Source organism: Ptychodera flava (assembly GCF_041260155.1).
Source record: "Ptychodera flava strain L36383 chromosome 23 unlocalized genomic scaffold, AS_Pfla_20210202 Scaffold_23__1_contigs__length_28996876_pilon, whole genome shotgun sequence".
NCBI classification, from domain to species: domain Eukaryota; kingdom Metazoa; phylum Hemichordata; class Enteropneusta; family Ptychoderidae; genus Ptychodera; species Ptychodera flava.
In genome coordinates, this window is record NW_027248277.1 from 3,547,757 (window position 1) to 3,564,931 (window position 17,175).

The following is a 17,175-nucleotide window of genomic DNA, read 5'->3' on the forward strand; positions in this document are numbered from 1 at the left end:
CTCCTCCTCCTCCTCCAAACTACAAACTGATTCATTTGGATCAATGTGTATTTCATCCAGACTCTTGCCATGAAATTCATGAATCCTTCCACTGTCAGCTAGGAACAGAAGCTTGCTAGTTTTTGCCAAGAGCATCGCCTCTTCCGGGAGTCTATAAAACTCGCGATGGACCCCAATGTTATGACCCATGTGATTTGCTAGTTGCTCCAGCTGGTGCCTTTTTAGGCTTAAAATCTGGGAGATAGTTGCAAGATGTTTCCTAAACTTTGTGCATGTGATTGTTTCAGGATTCTTCACGTTGGCTTTATTAACCAACTCCCTGAGGACTGTAGAGGCTCTGAGGGAAGTAGTGGAACCCTGAGTGACTCTGGCAAAGATGTACTGATCACTTGTATTTTCCATTCTGTGGTATGTTATTATCATGTCCACACTTTCCTTTGTGTTTTCAGTGAACAAGACTGGTACTCCGCCTCCTCTCTTCCCTCTTACTCTCACGAATTTTAATCCATCCATCCATTGCAGCTTTCTCTGATGGTGTCAGCGACTTAAGGTAGCTACATACCTTTTAGACACTTTCAGATTTTTATTTTTTTCTCAGTTGAACACGTCCCAAACCCCAATAAAGTATACATTTTCTGAAAGCCCTGATATAGACCTATCCGACCAAGTACAGTACACGGTCATTATTTGCATAAGAGTCACGTGACAAGCGTTTTGCTGAACCTTCCAAAAACCGTTTTTCCCGCCTTATGCAAACACGCTGCAAGATTTTCGGTTAGAATTTCTTCATTGACAAGCCTTGACAATATCCTTCAAAACCGTGTCTGCGATTTTTTCCCGGAGGCTCCATTCAAATTATATGGCGTGATAATTAAAATTCCTTGAAAAGCACCTTCATCTAACACCTTTAAGAGCGCATTAAAAAAAACAAAGGCATATAAAGAAAATCCCAGACAAGGTTTTGAAGGATATTGTCAAGGCTTGTCAATGAAGAAATTCCAACCGGAAATCTTGCAGCGTGTTCGCATAAGGCGGGAAACACCGTTTTTGGAAGGTTCAGCAAAACGCTTGTCACGTGACTCTTATGCAAATAATGACCGTGTACTGTGCTTGGTCGGATAGCTCTATATCAGGGCTTTCAGAAAATGTATACTTTATTGGGGTTTGGGACGTGTTCAACTGAGAAAAAATAAAAATCTGAAAGTGTCTAAAAGGTATGTAGCTACCTTAAGGATTTCATCATGTAGTGATTTTTCCGTACTTGTTTGCTGTACATAATCATCTATTCGGATGATTCCACCTCCTGTGGATGTCTTCTGTTGAACAATATTACGTGAGCCAGAGTTATTCTACTTAAAGTTTCAGCAGTCATTTTTCCTGTCGCCTGTACCGGTATGTCTTTCTTGATGCTTTTTTCTGTGTCTGATAGGTACTTATTGAATGCCATGCAATCTTAAGTATTGGGTATCAACTTCGGCTTACTCCATCCAACTTCTCTTCTTTGTCGCAGAGCAGAAGACGTAACTCTGACCCTCCAATCACATCTTTCAACTTTAAGAATTCATCAACTTCTTGAGCTTTTTCTCGGGACTCTTCCATGATGTAGTGATTTTGGACAACCACTGCAAGGTCACCAAGGGCGAGTCCAACTCGTAGTGCATTTGAGTATGTCTCATGAGTCTGTGTTTTTTCACAGTAACCTGACATGACCCTCACACTTTTTACAACTGTGTCAAATGACTTGGCTCTGACAAGGTCTGCAGCATATACCATGCGTGGATCTTTTGCCCTAGCGTGTTTCAGCACTTTGGCAAGAGTTCTCATCTTTTCTCGGCACCGGGCATCTTTGTTAAACGAATTGCTCCTGTCCAGCTCATTTTGTCCCACCCTCAGAATATTTACATCATTTTTGGCTATGAGTGTAATTTCATCCTGTTTCATCTTGCTGATGACTTCAGCAAGTTTGATAGATGTTTGATGTTTCATTGGCAACAGCATTCTTGCTCTCTTTGAAAGCTCCACATGTCTGGCAGATGGATTTCTTACTGTGCAGTGTTTGTTGTAGTGAACTCTCAGTGTCTTTTTACTAAAATAGCCATAACAATCAGGGCATGGATAAAACTGTTCGATACCCTTCTTCTCGTCAAACTGTGGTCTCTGTCTAACAATCAGATCTGCAGCTTCTCCTCTGAAGACTTTCTTATTATGGTCATGATTCCCTTTATTTTTTATTCTGGCCCACATTCTGTTTTTCAACTTTTTTTCTCTGTCCGGTACCGCCATGGCTTGAGCGACCAATCTTTCTGTGCTATGGCGCCTTCTCAGATGCCTGACCAGTTTTGCCTGCTTTTTTGAGCAGTACAGACAGTAAGAATATTTGTCCCATTTTCTTTTCCCGGTAGGTGGGTTTGAACTTCTTACTACATATGGTTTACTGTGACGACTCTTTGTTGTCTGCTCCACTGTGGTCTCTGTCTCAAAACTGCACTCTCTAACTCCATCACTGCAGGCTTCATCACTAGCTGGGATGTAGTCAGGATCATGAGATTTGTCATCTGACGAAAATTCCACATCATTGGCGGGTTTAGATCCAGGGAAATGTTTCTCTTTTATCTTCAAAACATTGACATCCATCTTTGACTGAAAGTTCTCACGGTGATCTCTGTTTCAAAACTGCACTCTCTGACTCCATCACTGCATGCTCCATCACTGGATGGAATGTAGTCAGAATCATGAGTTTTGTCATCTGACGAAAATTCAACATCATGGGTGGGATTAGATTCAACGAAGAGTTTCTCTTTTGTCTTCAAAACACTGGCATCCATCTTTGACTTAAAGTCATCATCAAGGGATGTCACATCACTTGAAGGTATGTTATGCTCTGACAAATTACAAATATCATCTGGCAACACAGTCTCCATTTGGAACTCATACTGGGGATTACCTCTCGCCAGTGTAACCTGAAAAACATTTGAAAGATACAATTTTAGTGATTTTATGATCAGAGCATTCATATTGCTTGTATAGAACAGATGATACCGGTACATAAACAATATGTGAAGTTGAATGAACTATTCACTGTCAGTATTTATGGAGTCATTTTCAACCTCTATAAATGTATCTTATGTTATCTCTAATTATTTTACTTTTGAGGTCTGAGAGTGACCAGTCACCTATGCCACAGTTTTACTGGTACAAAGAAGTTGTGTGCTCCCACTGATTCCTAAGACCTGATGTAAAATTCTTGAAAATAAAACAAAAACTCCCAGTGGTGACAATGGCTGTTCAGAATGTGAAATTTTTAAATATTGGCATTTCAACTTATGTCAGCTCTTCACAATACTGACATGGATGGGCAAAAGACAAACATGTAATGTTAATGTGTTTGAAAGCCTAATCACTTTACTTTTTAATCTCTCTTGATACTTGGAAAGAACATACACATGTAAACTAATACTACTGTCCATGAATTTCCAATGTGACACAAAATCGTATTTGTTTGTTTCAAGTTCTTGACAACGAGTAAGTCAAGACAAATCGGTGAAGTTCTTAAATTTTTCCATGTTAAAAAGTCACAATGTTGGCTCTTTATGTTTTGACCAAAGGGAATTGAAACACAATGTATAATGTTTCAGCATCCGAAAGACAAATTCAGTTATTTATGAAGTTACTGACCACAATTTGTAATGCAAGTAAAGAAAAATAGCTGAAACTATAATGATACAATATGGTGATTGCACATTACACAACTGCATATTTTACATTTTCCTCTCTTATCTTCCAATGTAAATATTATGAGCAGCTAATGTGCATTCCTTCTCCTACAATGAAATATTATGCTGAATGTATTTTTATACAGGGGTCAAAACAACTGGTGGATTTGTATATCACTAGGCAGCATTACCGTATGTGACTAACACTGAACTTCTGGAAGCAGTATCTACATGAACTTGGAAGTTATAAAGCTTTTCTTTGAGAGTTGGAGAGTCATATAGGGTGTGTCTGTCCTTATAGGCTTAACACAATACTGTACGTAACACAATGGTCAATGTCTTTACCGCTACTCACAGTGTATCATACATAGCAGATTACTAATTGCACTTTCCAGCAGACAGTGCAAATGACCCACGTTTGATACACGCATTTATTACTAGCACTCTTAATAGCAAAACTAAACAACAAGAACAATGAGAAAAAATTTCAACAACACTGAACAAAATAAAAAAATATAATCAGTAAATAGTTGAAGAAGGCAAGAAAGATAGGCCAGACCAACAACATCAGTAGGAAAAAACCAAGCGGCAGGAATACAGCTGCCACTGGAAAGCAGTGGAAAAAATGTAAGAAAAATAATAGTGAGCTAACCAAGGGTTGCTAAAAAATCCAAAGTAATGAACAATAAGGAAAGGTACACTTATCTACATGTATCTACATAGTGAGCTCAACAGGAGGTAACAACCTAAGCTACAACCAAGTGGGGATGTGATGAGAGGCTGTTTCCCCTACTCCGCAAAGAAAAAAACAGGTACAGTAGTGATGAGATTCATAAGGGTGTCGTCGAGGTTAAAGTGGAATATGCAAATTCATTTTCTGTGGTCAAGGGACAAGTGGGACAAATCTCTTAAATACAAGTTCAAGCATGTAAGTAATTATGGTGACAGAAATTTATTTGATTTGTTAAGATTCCAACTCAGTACCTGCCACACCTATTCAAGTAGCAAAGATGCCAGTACAAACATGTATTTTCTGACCTACAATATCATGAATACTAACTTATAAAATGACATCTACCAGTACAAACCTTCCCTGGCATTCCCACATGTAAATGTTGATATCCTTTCTGGATCAGGTTATGGTGAAAAACTGGACAAAATGCATGCAGTGTGAAAAATACATCATTGATATTTCCTTTGAATATTTTTCATATTAACTAATGAGCTATTTTGCAGTTTTAAGTATAAAATACCTCCACAAATTGTACTGTCATCAAATTTCACCGACTGTCTCCTGAAAACGTGAAAAAAAAAGCATCTGCAGACACAAGATCCTGTATTTGTCAATGTCAAACACCTAGTGCAGAATTAAATAAGTCACTAAAAATTTAAACATGGGCATTCCAAAAATGATGAAAAGGCCAAAGATCACCCCAAAAAGCGAACACCTGTCTGCTTGCATGTCTAATGACAGGTAGTCTACACAAAGAAAAGTCATTTTGATTTTTCTCATCATGCTCACCTGAAATGCATTTGTCTGATCTTTGCAAGAAAATACAAGCGACCTAGCGGCCGATATAGCTCCGCTGTGTTTATGTAGAGAATAACTATTTTTGATACATGTTGATGAAGAAGGTGGATAGCTCAATGCAGTGGCCAGAAAAAAGTGGCTAAAATAGCTGCAAAAATACACAATTGAAGATTTCATCATACTTTGAATATATCACATCAGATCATCCCTAAGAACATGTCAACCAAAGCTATCTGATGAGTAGTTTTTTGAGAGTAAAATTTTTTGACCAAAAATGGCAACAATTGCCCCCAAAAACAAAAATTGCAGATTTCATCATAATTTCAAAAGATTAAATTTGGTTCATCTATAGAAACCTGTATACCATATTTCAAAGCTGTTAGACCAGTACTTTTTGAGAAACACATTTTTTGACCAAAAATGGAAAAAATTGCCCCAAAAATTCAAAATTGCAGATACCATCATTATTTCAATAAATACTTTTAAGTTCATCTATAGAAACCTGTGTACCAAATTTTAAAGCTATCAGATGAGTATATTTGGAAATACACATTTTTTGACCAAAAATGGCAAAAATTGCCCCAAAATTACAAAATTGCAGATTTCATCATAATTTCAATAAATATCATTAAGGTGATCTGTAGGAACCTGTATACCAAATTGCAATGTTATCAGATGACAAGGTTTGGAAATACACATTTTTTGACCAAAAATGGCAAAAATTGCCCCAAAATTGTGAAATTACAGATTTCATCTGAGATTCAATATATATTACTTAGTTCATCTGTAGAAACCTGTATACCAAATTTCAAAACTATCAGACCAGTACTTTTGAGGAATACATTTTTTGACTAAAAATGGCAAAAATTGCCTTAAAAATGCAAATTTGCATATTTCTCCACAATTTGAACAAATCTGAAAAAGTTCATCCCTAGGGACAAATGTACCAAATATCAAAGCTATCTGACTGGTAGTTTTGAAGAAGAAGATATTTTAAAGATCTTTTTACCAAAAATGACAAAAATTGCCTAAAAAATACAAATATGCAAATTCAACCACGATTTGAACAAATCTGACTGAAGTCACCCTAAATCAACTGCATATCAAATTTCAAAGCAATCGGACAAGTGGTTTCAGAGAAGAAGATTTTTTTACCAAAAACACCAAAAAATGCCCCAAAAATACAAACATGCAAATTTCACCACAATTTGAAGAAACTTAAGTGAGGTCACCCCAAGTGAACTGCAAACAAAATTTCAAAGCAATCGGACTTGCGGTTTTAGAAGAGAAGGCAATTGTTGACGGACGACGACGGACGATGACGACGGACGACGACGGACGATGTTGGACAACGATGGAAAATCAACCTATTTGATAAGCTCTGCGTCGCTGACAGCGGAGCTAATAAAAGATGAATTAAACAAGATAAAACATGCAAGAAATAATTCAGGAAAAATAATAACCACAAGTCCTTGCATCAAACTTAAAGGTACATCTTGGTGTCATCGTCATCATATTTACTCAGAGAGGCAACGCTGTGCTTTGTTCTTGCTCAAACTATGACAGATATAATTTGGGGAACTTTACAAAACAAAACAGCCAGAACTTTATTTGAAAAAATTGCATTTCTTTCTTCTCTAAGCCTATGCAGCAGTTCAGTTTTGTGCATCTACCATATCAACAGCATTCTGATTGTATAGAGAAGCAGTTCTAGAATTCTGTGAATTTACCATATCATGATATTTAAAAGCATGATTATTTGATTTAATTTATTGAAGGCTGCCTTCATAACTACTACTTTAAATCATACTTATTACTTCGCCTAATTTCATGATGGCACAATATCGTGCATTTCAAGAATGACAAACAATTTAATTTTTGCAGCATTCGGACAATGCATGACAGTTTAGTTTATAATCTAGACACTTTGGAAATCTCTCACAAAGGACACATCTGTTGGTGCTGTGTATACATACTGCACGTTTGAAACATGTTAGTCCACGATCTGATTCTCTGACTTAGTTTTTTGATAAGTCCTTTTATAAAAGGTGCACATAGTTTTTTATTCTGAGGGGCAGTTTTACAAAATAAATTTTTTTTTAGTTTTTTAGCAGGGAAGTTTTATGAAAAGTGCACTTTAAGTTTTCTGAGGGGTAGTTTTATAAAAGGGACCAGTGTGCCCTCTAAGCCTATGGGGCGCGCCATGACTCATGAATATTCTCTGTGACGCAGGAATATTTTCAGTTGAATAGGAAATTATACTTTGTGACATAAGAAAATTTCACAAATTTTTCTATTGACTCAAACGTTTTCAGAAATCTCTTCTGTTAGAGGGCACACTGAAAGGGACCTAACGGCCACAGAGCCCCACTGCGTTATGTAGAGAATAACTATTTGTGACAAGTGTTGACAAAGAAGGTGGAAATCTTTGATAGCTCATTTCAGGATAGCATGACAAAAAATGGTTAAAATAGCTGCAAAAATACACAATTTAAGATTTAATCATAATTTGGATATTAATCTCATCTCTAAGGACATATCAACCAATGCTATCAGATGAGGAGGTTTTTGAGAACAAATTTTTTGACCAAAATATCAAAAATTGCCCTTAAAATACAAAATTGCAGATTTGATCATAATTTCAATATATCACATTTAGTTTATCTGTAGAAACCTGCATACCAAATATCAAAGCTATCAAACTAAAACTTTTTGAGAAACAAATTTTTTGACCAAAAGTGGCCTTAAAAATACAAATTTATATATTTCTGCACAACTTGCACAAATCTTAAAAAGATCTTCCTTAGGGACCTATGTACCAAATATCAAAGCTATCTGACCTGTAGTTTTGAAGAAGATTTTTAAAGATTTTTTGACCAAAAATGACAAAAATTGTCTTCAAAATACAAATATGCAAATTTCACCGCGATTTGAACAAAACTCACTAAAGTTACCCTGAGTAAACTGCATATCAAATTTCAAAGCAATCAGACATGCAGTTTCAAAGAACACTATTTTTTACCAAAAACGGTAAAAGATGCCCGAAAAATACAAATATGCAAATTTCACCATGATTTGAATAAACTTGAGTGAAGTCACCCCAAGTGAACTGCATATCAAATTTCAAAGCAATCAGACAAGTGGTTTCAGAAGAGAAGGCAATTGTTTACGGATGGATGGACAACAATGACAGAAAATTAGTCTATTTGATAAGTTCCTCATCACTGACAACAGAGCTAGAAAATACAGAGGAGTAGAGAAGAACCTGAACAACACAGAAAATAACCCTTATTCAATCACTGTGTGCCTTAGATCGTTCAATGACAGTGATTGGTTACAGAGGTGTCTGGTTTATAAAGTTCTTTTACGGAGCAACGTGTATTAAATGAAGATACCCTTTATTATTTACACAATTACCATCATCATCACCATCATTGTCATAAAAGAAATTCCTGTACCGATGGTTTTCATTTTTAAACATTTGTTATGATTAATACATGAAATGACTGTCATGATATTCAGGAACTTGAAGTGCAAAGAATGTAAGCTGTTTACTTTCACATCTTAATATGATATCATTGCATGATATTTCTTTACTGAAAATGTACATTACAATGTTGTGACATACATTTTAAAATTTTTTAAGGCAAAAATGTTGGTCCAGGAGTAAAATTGCCTTTAATGCCACCACAGTAACTTTTGAGAGATTTTCAATATTTCATGTCACACTATCCTATAGAATCATGGAGAGTCACCAACCTCAGTGCACAATGTGACTGTTTCAATTCCTTGTGCTAAAAGAATTTGTCAAAATGAATTTCTGCATACACATAAATTCAATACATTGACAAATGAAGTGCAATGTACTAGTATTTGATATAATACATATGGGAAGAATTTGATCCCCATCAACGGACATTCAGTACAATCTGGCTTGGTTTCTGTTGACCAGCTTGGGCGAAGAACATGGTCACAAATATAGCTACTGTTGCTTTAAAGGTCTGGTGAAATGCCCATGTTGCAAAATCACAGAAATACAGTTAATGGTCTGTAAAACAGTTACATTCATTTCTTTTTTTCGTTTAGCGCGCGTGATTATGAAATATGGCAAAAGAAAAATGCAATGTGGGCGTGTCCCCCGAGCCTCTCCAGTCGACTTTTTTCGGCTTTCCGAAGTTTGCCCGACGCCGTATCTCAATAACGGGAAGTAAAGTATTTCACACCTCCGTAAGCTCCCCACGGGGGGTAACTTCTAGGGTTTCGCTTACATGGTCAGGACAGTGTCCTCCTTCACTATGGAAAGACGTTGTTCTTTTGGTGGCTGTGACAGCGGCAAGAACATGAACGGCTCAACTGTAAACTTTTTCAAGTTCCTGTCAAGTGTTGAGTGTTTGAACCATAATGTGCTTGTCTCGGCTGGTTCGTACGATCGGCCACGGTCCCTTGGCTGAGCCTGCCTCGCTACTCGCTACACAGAAGCATGGAGGTAGTAGGAGGTTGGGACCGCAATGCAAGTCAACTGCATGAACACCAACAATGAACGTTGTGACTGCCATTAAAATGCACAAGTCTACAACACGGAACGTCGGGACCGCAATGCAAATCGACAGTAAAAAACGTAAATGGGACCGTGATTAAAATGCACTACAACTACAACACGGAACGTTGGCCGGGACCACGATGCAAATCAGCTGCATGAACAGCAACACTGAACGTTGAGACTACCATTAAAACGAACAACAACACGGAACGTAAAGATCGCGATACAAATCATGGAGGTAGAGTCCTCCATGATACAAATCGACAGCAACACGGAACGCGTCGTTGGGACGGCAATTAAATTGAAGAACAACGGGGAATACCGGACCACGAGGACCGCGATGCAAATCGACCACAACATGGAAGTTTAAGACCGTGATTAAAATGCACAACACAGAACATCTAGACCGCAATGTAAATCAACTACCGGGTATAACACCAAACGTTGTTGCCTCGATTAAAATGCGTATGTCTACTATGTATAGCAAAAGTTTAAATTCTCGCGAGCGAGCGTTCCTATGCCCGCTGTACACTGGGTAAAATGACATCAAATTTATCGCAAGGGCTCGATAGCGTGTGTCTTAGTTTCAATTCTTGCGAGAGCCATTTATGCATGCTGTACACTAGACTAAATGACGTCAAATCTCTCGCGAGACTTGGCTCGATTGCAAATACGTACGACGGAAAGAACGCAATATTACGGAAGTAGACACAGTTTTTGCGAATCGCCAATAGAGAAGCGCAGATTAAACAAAAGACTAAAAAACCCACGTTTTTCCTTTATTTTACCATATTTTTAAAACAAAAATCAGTTTCGCCACTGTGGCGAATTAGGATCGATTTTTTTTCGCCACTTGGGATTTCGATTCGGATTGGCGAACGTGGCGAACTGGCAGCGCAAACACTGGCTCAGCCTGTTTTGTTAGCGGATACCGGGCAGAGATAAGGCGGTGTTGGACCGCTATTCGATGTAAATGAACACACCTGTGACGTCACAGACGGCCAACCTTGACTCCCGCTGAGGGCGTGACCTGAGTGTCGCAAAATGACCCCATGAAAGCCGCGCATAGAAATATCAAAACAATCAACACTTGCGCGTACTTTTAGGATGCAATTCTGTTGCGAGTGTAATAGTATTGACCTCCTGGAAGATATTCAGTCACACGAACGGGACCATTTCACCAGACCTTTAATACAGCATAACCATTAGCTATTAAGTATCATAAAAAGGTTATTACTCACACTTGACGAGCTTTCTCTTGTCATGCTTTCACCAATGCATTCTGGATCTGTTACAGTAAAGCTCTGTCCACAGCTCTGTCTTGAAGTTGATAAATGCACATTTTCACCAACACATTCTGGATTGATGCTGCACTGCTGTGTCCTCCAGTTGATACAGATCCTCTTTTACTGGTACATGGCATATTTTCACAAACATCTGGAGCTGATGCTGTATGACTCGACATCTGTCTTACAGCTGACACATTTCCCCTGATATTGGCACATGCAAACTGTAGAGCTGGTAATACTGCGTCATGGTGCTGGCGTGTTCTTTCTGAAAATTAATTATCATGCATGGTATCATGTACCGGTATGTCACAATCAACAAACCTTAGGGACTAATCAGTTTCTTTGGCTTGGGCGGGTCGTGTGTTTGTCATTGGATTCTTTTTTGTGGATATCAAAAAGTGACTCCCCAAACTCCCATTCAAAAAAAACATGGTGACCCCCATGCCAACTTTGAAAACTGGGTGATCCCCCAGGAGCTAAATGTACATATATATATATACCAGTATATATATATATGCACACACACACACAAACACACACAAAAGACACTCTTGCCACACTTGTATATGGTGAGTGTCCAGCAATGCTTTCGTTGTGTCATCAGTGTGCAGCAAAGCCAAAGCCAGGCACAGTCCATACTTGAGTGTGATGAGAATGATTGGCTTTGCTTTGGTTGCACTGAAGCCAGATGCTCTTGGCATACTAATATGGCTAGAATGAAAGATTCCTGGCAATTGGTAAATTTCTGCCAAGAGACAAATAGACAATGTGTTTGAACTGAAGTAAAATACAAAGTAGTTATTTTCAGAATATTGAATTGAATATACGTATTGGCAGGCTCTTGAAGTTGCTTTACCCGTGCGGCACTGAAATTATCGCGTTTATAATTCGATAAGTTTTTTTTTTACTTAGACACGTTCATAGATTGCGTCGGAGGTCATGACCTTTATCCAACCAAAAGAGATGAACCACGTACACTCAGCAGGCTCAGTAATAACTGGCAACAATTTCAAAAAAGTGATTTGCAGACAAATATGTGCTTGAAGACTTTGGCAGTGTGTGAATATCACTATGAATTTTGTGTCATATGCCACAAGTAAAGTTGAATATCAGCCACATTGCATTCGTAAAACAAGTCATCGTTGATGACACAGTCCCCGCTTGTCCATTTTGTTATAATCTTTGGTGTCTAGGTAGCTGTGGTCTAGGTAGCTGTGGAATGGCATTGATGCAACGGGTACATCAGGCCTGTGACTTGCATATTAAAGTAATCTGAGGAACGTTCAATAAATGACTCATCTCTGCCGGTAATGACCACTCAAGGAACTTTTGAATACATCACACATAACGATGCCCTTACTGCCTCCAGTGTCATGATGGCACATACTATACACATGGTTTGGTGGAATTTTCGAAATGGTATGGGATCGGGTATGTTGTTGTAAACAGCCATTTCGGATCATATAATGAAACAAATTAATGTGCACAAGAATGCAGCCATAGTATTTTATCTTCGTATCACGTTTGAACAAAATCAGTCCATCGAGGGACAGTGACCTATGTTTATGTTTCAAAGACATAAAAAAATCACACCAAAATTGAAATCAAATGGCTGTCTATTGACCATATGGATCATAGCACAAAATTAGTAGACATGCATATGTATGCCATAGTACTTTGTCTTTGTACCAAGTCTCAACAACATTGGTTAAAGAATATTTGCATATGATTAAGCCTCAAAGACATGAAAAAATGCAAAAATGACCATCTGACAGCGATATTGGAAAAAAATGACAATCTGGCAGCCATATTGGAACATGTCACAAAGTAAATTGAAATGTATATGTATGCCATAGTGCTTGATCTTTGTGCCAAGTTTGGACAAAATGGGTGTAATGACCTTTGAATTACTATTCAAAGACATGCAAAATTCCAACAAAATGGCAGTTCTGCAGCCATATTGGATCCTATCGCAAGCTTAATTGATACATGCATATGTATGCCATAGTGCTTTGCCTTTGTGCCAAGTTTGAACCAAATCGGTTCAAGGATGTTTGAGTTATGGTTCAAAGACATGAAAAAATCGCAAAAAAATGGCCGCCTGTCGGCCATATTGGATCATATCACGAAATAAATTAGTGTTCATATGAAGAACATAATGTAAATGCTTTTGTGCCAAATTTGAACAGAATCGGTTCAAGGATGTCTGAGTTATGGTTCAAAGACATGAAAAATCGCAACAAAATGGCCGCCTCACGCCCATATTGGATCGTATCGCAATATAATTCAACATGCATATGTAGGACATAGTGTTATGCCTTTGTGTCGAGTTTGAACAGAATCGGTTCAAGGATCTTTGAGTTATGGTTCGAAGACATGAAAAATCGCAAACAAAATGGCCGCCTCACGCCCATATTGGATCGTATCGCAATATAATTCGACATGCATATGTAGGACATAGTGTTATGCCTTTGTGTTGAGTTTGAACAGAATCGGTTCAAGGATCTTTGAGTTATGGTTCAAAGACACGAAAAATCGCAAACAAAATGGCCGCATCGTGGCCATATTGGATTGTATCACAAAATAATTTGACATGCATATGTAGGCCATAGTGTTATACCTTTGTGGCAAGTTTGAACAGAATCTGTTCAAGGATGTCTGAGTTATGGTCCAAAGACATGAAAAATCGCAACAAAATGGCCGCCACGCGCCCATATTGAAACATATTGCAATATAATTTGACATGAATATGAAAGCCATAGTGTTATGCCTTTGTGCAAAGTTTGAGCAGAATGTGCTCAAGGATGTCTGAGTTATGGTCCAAAGACATGAAAAATCGCAACAAAATGGCCGCCACGCGCCCATATTGAAACATATCGCAAAATAATTTGACATGGATATGAAAGCCATAATGTTATGCCTTTGTGCCAAGTTTGAGCAGAATGTGCTCAAGGATGTCTGAGTTATGGTCCAAAGGCATGAAAAATCGCAATAAAATGGCCGCCTCGCGCCCATATTGGATCGTATCACAAAATAAATCGACGTGCATCTGTAGGTCATAGTGCTATGCCTTTGTGCCAAGTTTGAACAAAATTAGTTTAGCAGTGTCTGAGAAACTGTTGATGACGGACGGACGGACGGACGGACGGACGGACGGACGGACGGACGGACGGACACACGGACGGGACCCAATCTATAAGTCCCCGCCGGACTTCGTCCGCGGGGACTAATTATTTAGAAATTCAAAATGAAAGAGAGCCCGGCTGGCAACCGGTGGCAAAATCGAACGCTGAACTTGTCACATTTTGGTTAATTCTGTCTGATTTTGATTGCAGCATGGCATTATCAGTTTCTTGTTTCATTTTTTCTATGCCTGCAATTTGGCGACAGCGGATATCACACACTAGAAATTTTCACAGTAATTTTAATACGCTTACAAAGAGATATTCATGTCTTGCACCAGAGTAGAGTGTGCCCGCGATCCTTAAAATAACATTTGTATAATACCCATATTCAAATGTCAAAAATTACTACATGTCTGAGGAGTGTCCCTGCAGCTGAATTAGTGCATGGTTTTGGAATGTCACAGATATATTGCAAGTTTTTTCCTGAATGTCCCAGTATTACTGTATGTTTTTGGAATGTCCCAGGATTTATGTTTTTGGAATGCCCCAATCTTGATGCCTGTTTTTGGAATGTCCCCGACTTGCTGGATATGTTTTTAAACATGCCGGAATTGCGGCCTCTGTTTGAAACTCTCCAGAAATATAGCGAATTTCAGCCGAATTGATAACCAAGTAGACAGACACATTGCACAAATCAATACAGTCTTCAGTCAAATGGAATTCAAAAGAAATCAAAGCCAAAAAGTTTGAGTATCATGATTAACCTACTACCAGACTAAATCATTAAAAACACTGGGACTTACCCTAGAGTCAGTATTGTATTTAATGACTATTCCTTCCACTATTAATTGACACTTCAAATATTAATCATAATCAAATTGATTTTTTTTATCGCTTGATTTCAAAGCTTTCTGAGGAATTTCAGAACAATTAATGATTTAATCTTGACTATGTCTGTACCAAACTGGTGGTCTTTTGGCGAATTCATTTTGACTGTGATTCAAACGTGTATACCGGTAGTTCATGTTTTCAATATATAACGAAACGGTAAAATGAATAGTCAGAAATATTTTTCGAAAATACACGACATTTTCATACTAGTCAGAAACACAATGTAAAGTGTAATCATATCTGTAACGGTTGTTGCCACATGTATAGTTGAATAAAATATATAAATTCAAAATAAAAAGCCTTGCTTGCGGTTGCAAAGTCGAAAGCTGCACTCATAAAATGCCGCACTCGTTTACATTTGGGTCAATTCTGACCGCTTTTGCTTGGTACTATGGCCTTATCACTTTGTTTACTCTTTATGAGTCACATATTGATACATTGTATCATTTTGTGGTCTTACTTTCTACTCTTGGCCACTAGATGTAGACATTTAGCAACTCCCTGGGATTTAAAAGTGTGTAAGTTGACGCACCACTGCAAAAACACAGATTCGAACACATGCCAAATTTTAGGACCGCCTTCAAACTGCGCCATAACCTCTAATGACCCCTTGAGAGCTGTTTAAGCCCATAAATATCTTGGGACTGGGATTTTGGTCACAGAACCTAAAAGTGTCCCACAACTGTGACTGTGTATTCGGTCAAATGTCCCAAAATTACAACAAAGGATAGTGCATACATACAGATATAGAGACACCACCGACCTGCCATTAAAGCCCTTTTGGTATGTATACATATACCAAATGTGAGCTAAAAACCAAGATTATGTGAATTTGAAATCCCAAGAGCTGGGTGTGACAAAGCTCTCTTGAAATATAACAACACGGTACAACATTAATGTTTATTGAGCATGATGATAAATTTATTAACACAAGTCATTTTTTATCAACTTTACAACGTCATAGAATACAATATAACTCAAATACCAGTATACTGATCTTCAACTTCAAATGAAATAACCATGTATAAAGCAATTCACAAAGAGTGCTGAAGAAAGAAGTGTCTGCCAGGTTGGTTTAACATTTGCATATCATTTTTATCATTGAAAACCACTTAATATAAATGAAATGTACATGTTGGGATAGCATTGGTTTTGGAATATTCTTCATACTGGATGTTCAAAAAGATTTGAAACACCTTAATTATCAATCAGTTACAATAAAGACTGCTTTATTTCTACATTTGTGAACGTTGGTTATTGAGGGAGAAAACTTATTGAAACTCCATGATTTGTCCAAGTGTGTTGTAATTTTTGGCGCAGTTCTGCTCAACCCTTTGAGTGCTGTATTTTTTCCCACCAAAATTTCAGTGCAACATTTTACCAATTTTTATTGACTTTTCTGTAATTTTCTTGATAATTTTGGACCAAAGAAACACAACATTTCATTGGCTACAGTTTTTAGCAAAATTTTGGCAAAAATCTGACAAAAATTGACTTAGGTATATTTTATAAAGGTGACAGAAATTGACTTTGGCGCTCAAAGGGTTAATTGTAATTGAAAAATGTTTTGGAATAAATGCAATCAGCTCACTTGTTACACTGCAGTTAAAACTATAGTCCTGCATGCCAGACCTCAATCCTGCATCTGTGCTGGATCAGCACACAAAGTGTGCCATGAGTGGCGCAGCCACCAGCTATGAGTAACCTCAGGTTAAGAGGTCTGGCAAGAACAAACTGCTCAGGAATGTGATGACGTGAAAAGTGGGCTGTCTTTCCCATGCTAATAAGTATAACTTTGGACCACTGCCCACTGAGGACTACTATGCATTTTCACTGTATGTACCCACCATGTTCCGCATATCCATGCCATATTAAAAAACCACCTGTTTCGCAAAGCCATGCAAAAAAAAACATACCAGTAAAAATCTACAGCAAGCATTTATAGCGAGGCCATTCATCACTAGCTCATCATTAGCCAAATGGGCCGAAAGGCTGAGCTAGGTTGGAAAGAAGCAAAAACATGTATAAGTAAATTCCGTAGAGGATGTAAACGATCAATAGTTGCAAGTATGAAATGCAGTGGAGC

General features: G+C 37.9%; 3 protein-coding genes across 3 annotated transcripts in view; 1 reads left to right on the plus strand and 2 right to left on the minus strand.

The window, feature by feature from the left end:
* Positions 1–17,175, minus strand: part of LOC139123475 (uncharacterized) — a 1,125,851-nt gene that overhangs the window by 1,009,759 nt on the left and 98,917 nt on the right. The gene's annotated exons all lie outside the window — the stretch shown is intronic.
* LOC139124320 (colorectal mutant cancer protein-like) overlaps positions 1–17,175 on the plus strand; it is a 508,515-nt gene that overhangs the window by 400,732 nt on the left and 90,608 nt on the right. The window lies entirely within an intron of this gene.
* Positions 846–11,693, minus strand: LOC139123474 (uncharacterized). The gene is made up of 2 exons (XM_070689629.1): positions 11,026–11,693; positions 846–2,960 (listed from the first exon to the last, which is right to left on the minus strand). The coding sequence occupies exon 2, from the start codon at positions 2,632–2,634 to the stop codon at positions 1,468–1,470; it is 1,167 nt and encodes a 388-aa protein (XP_070545730.1). The 5' UTR covers positions 2,635–2,960; positions 11,026–11,693; the 3' UTR covers positions 846–1,467.

Bases quoted from the DNA above. Each gene is read 5' to 3' on its own strand.
- LOC139123474 (XM_070689629.1), bottom strand. From the start codon at position 2,634: ATGGATGTCAATGTTTTGAAGATAAAAGAGAAACATTTCCCTGGATCT.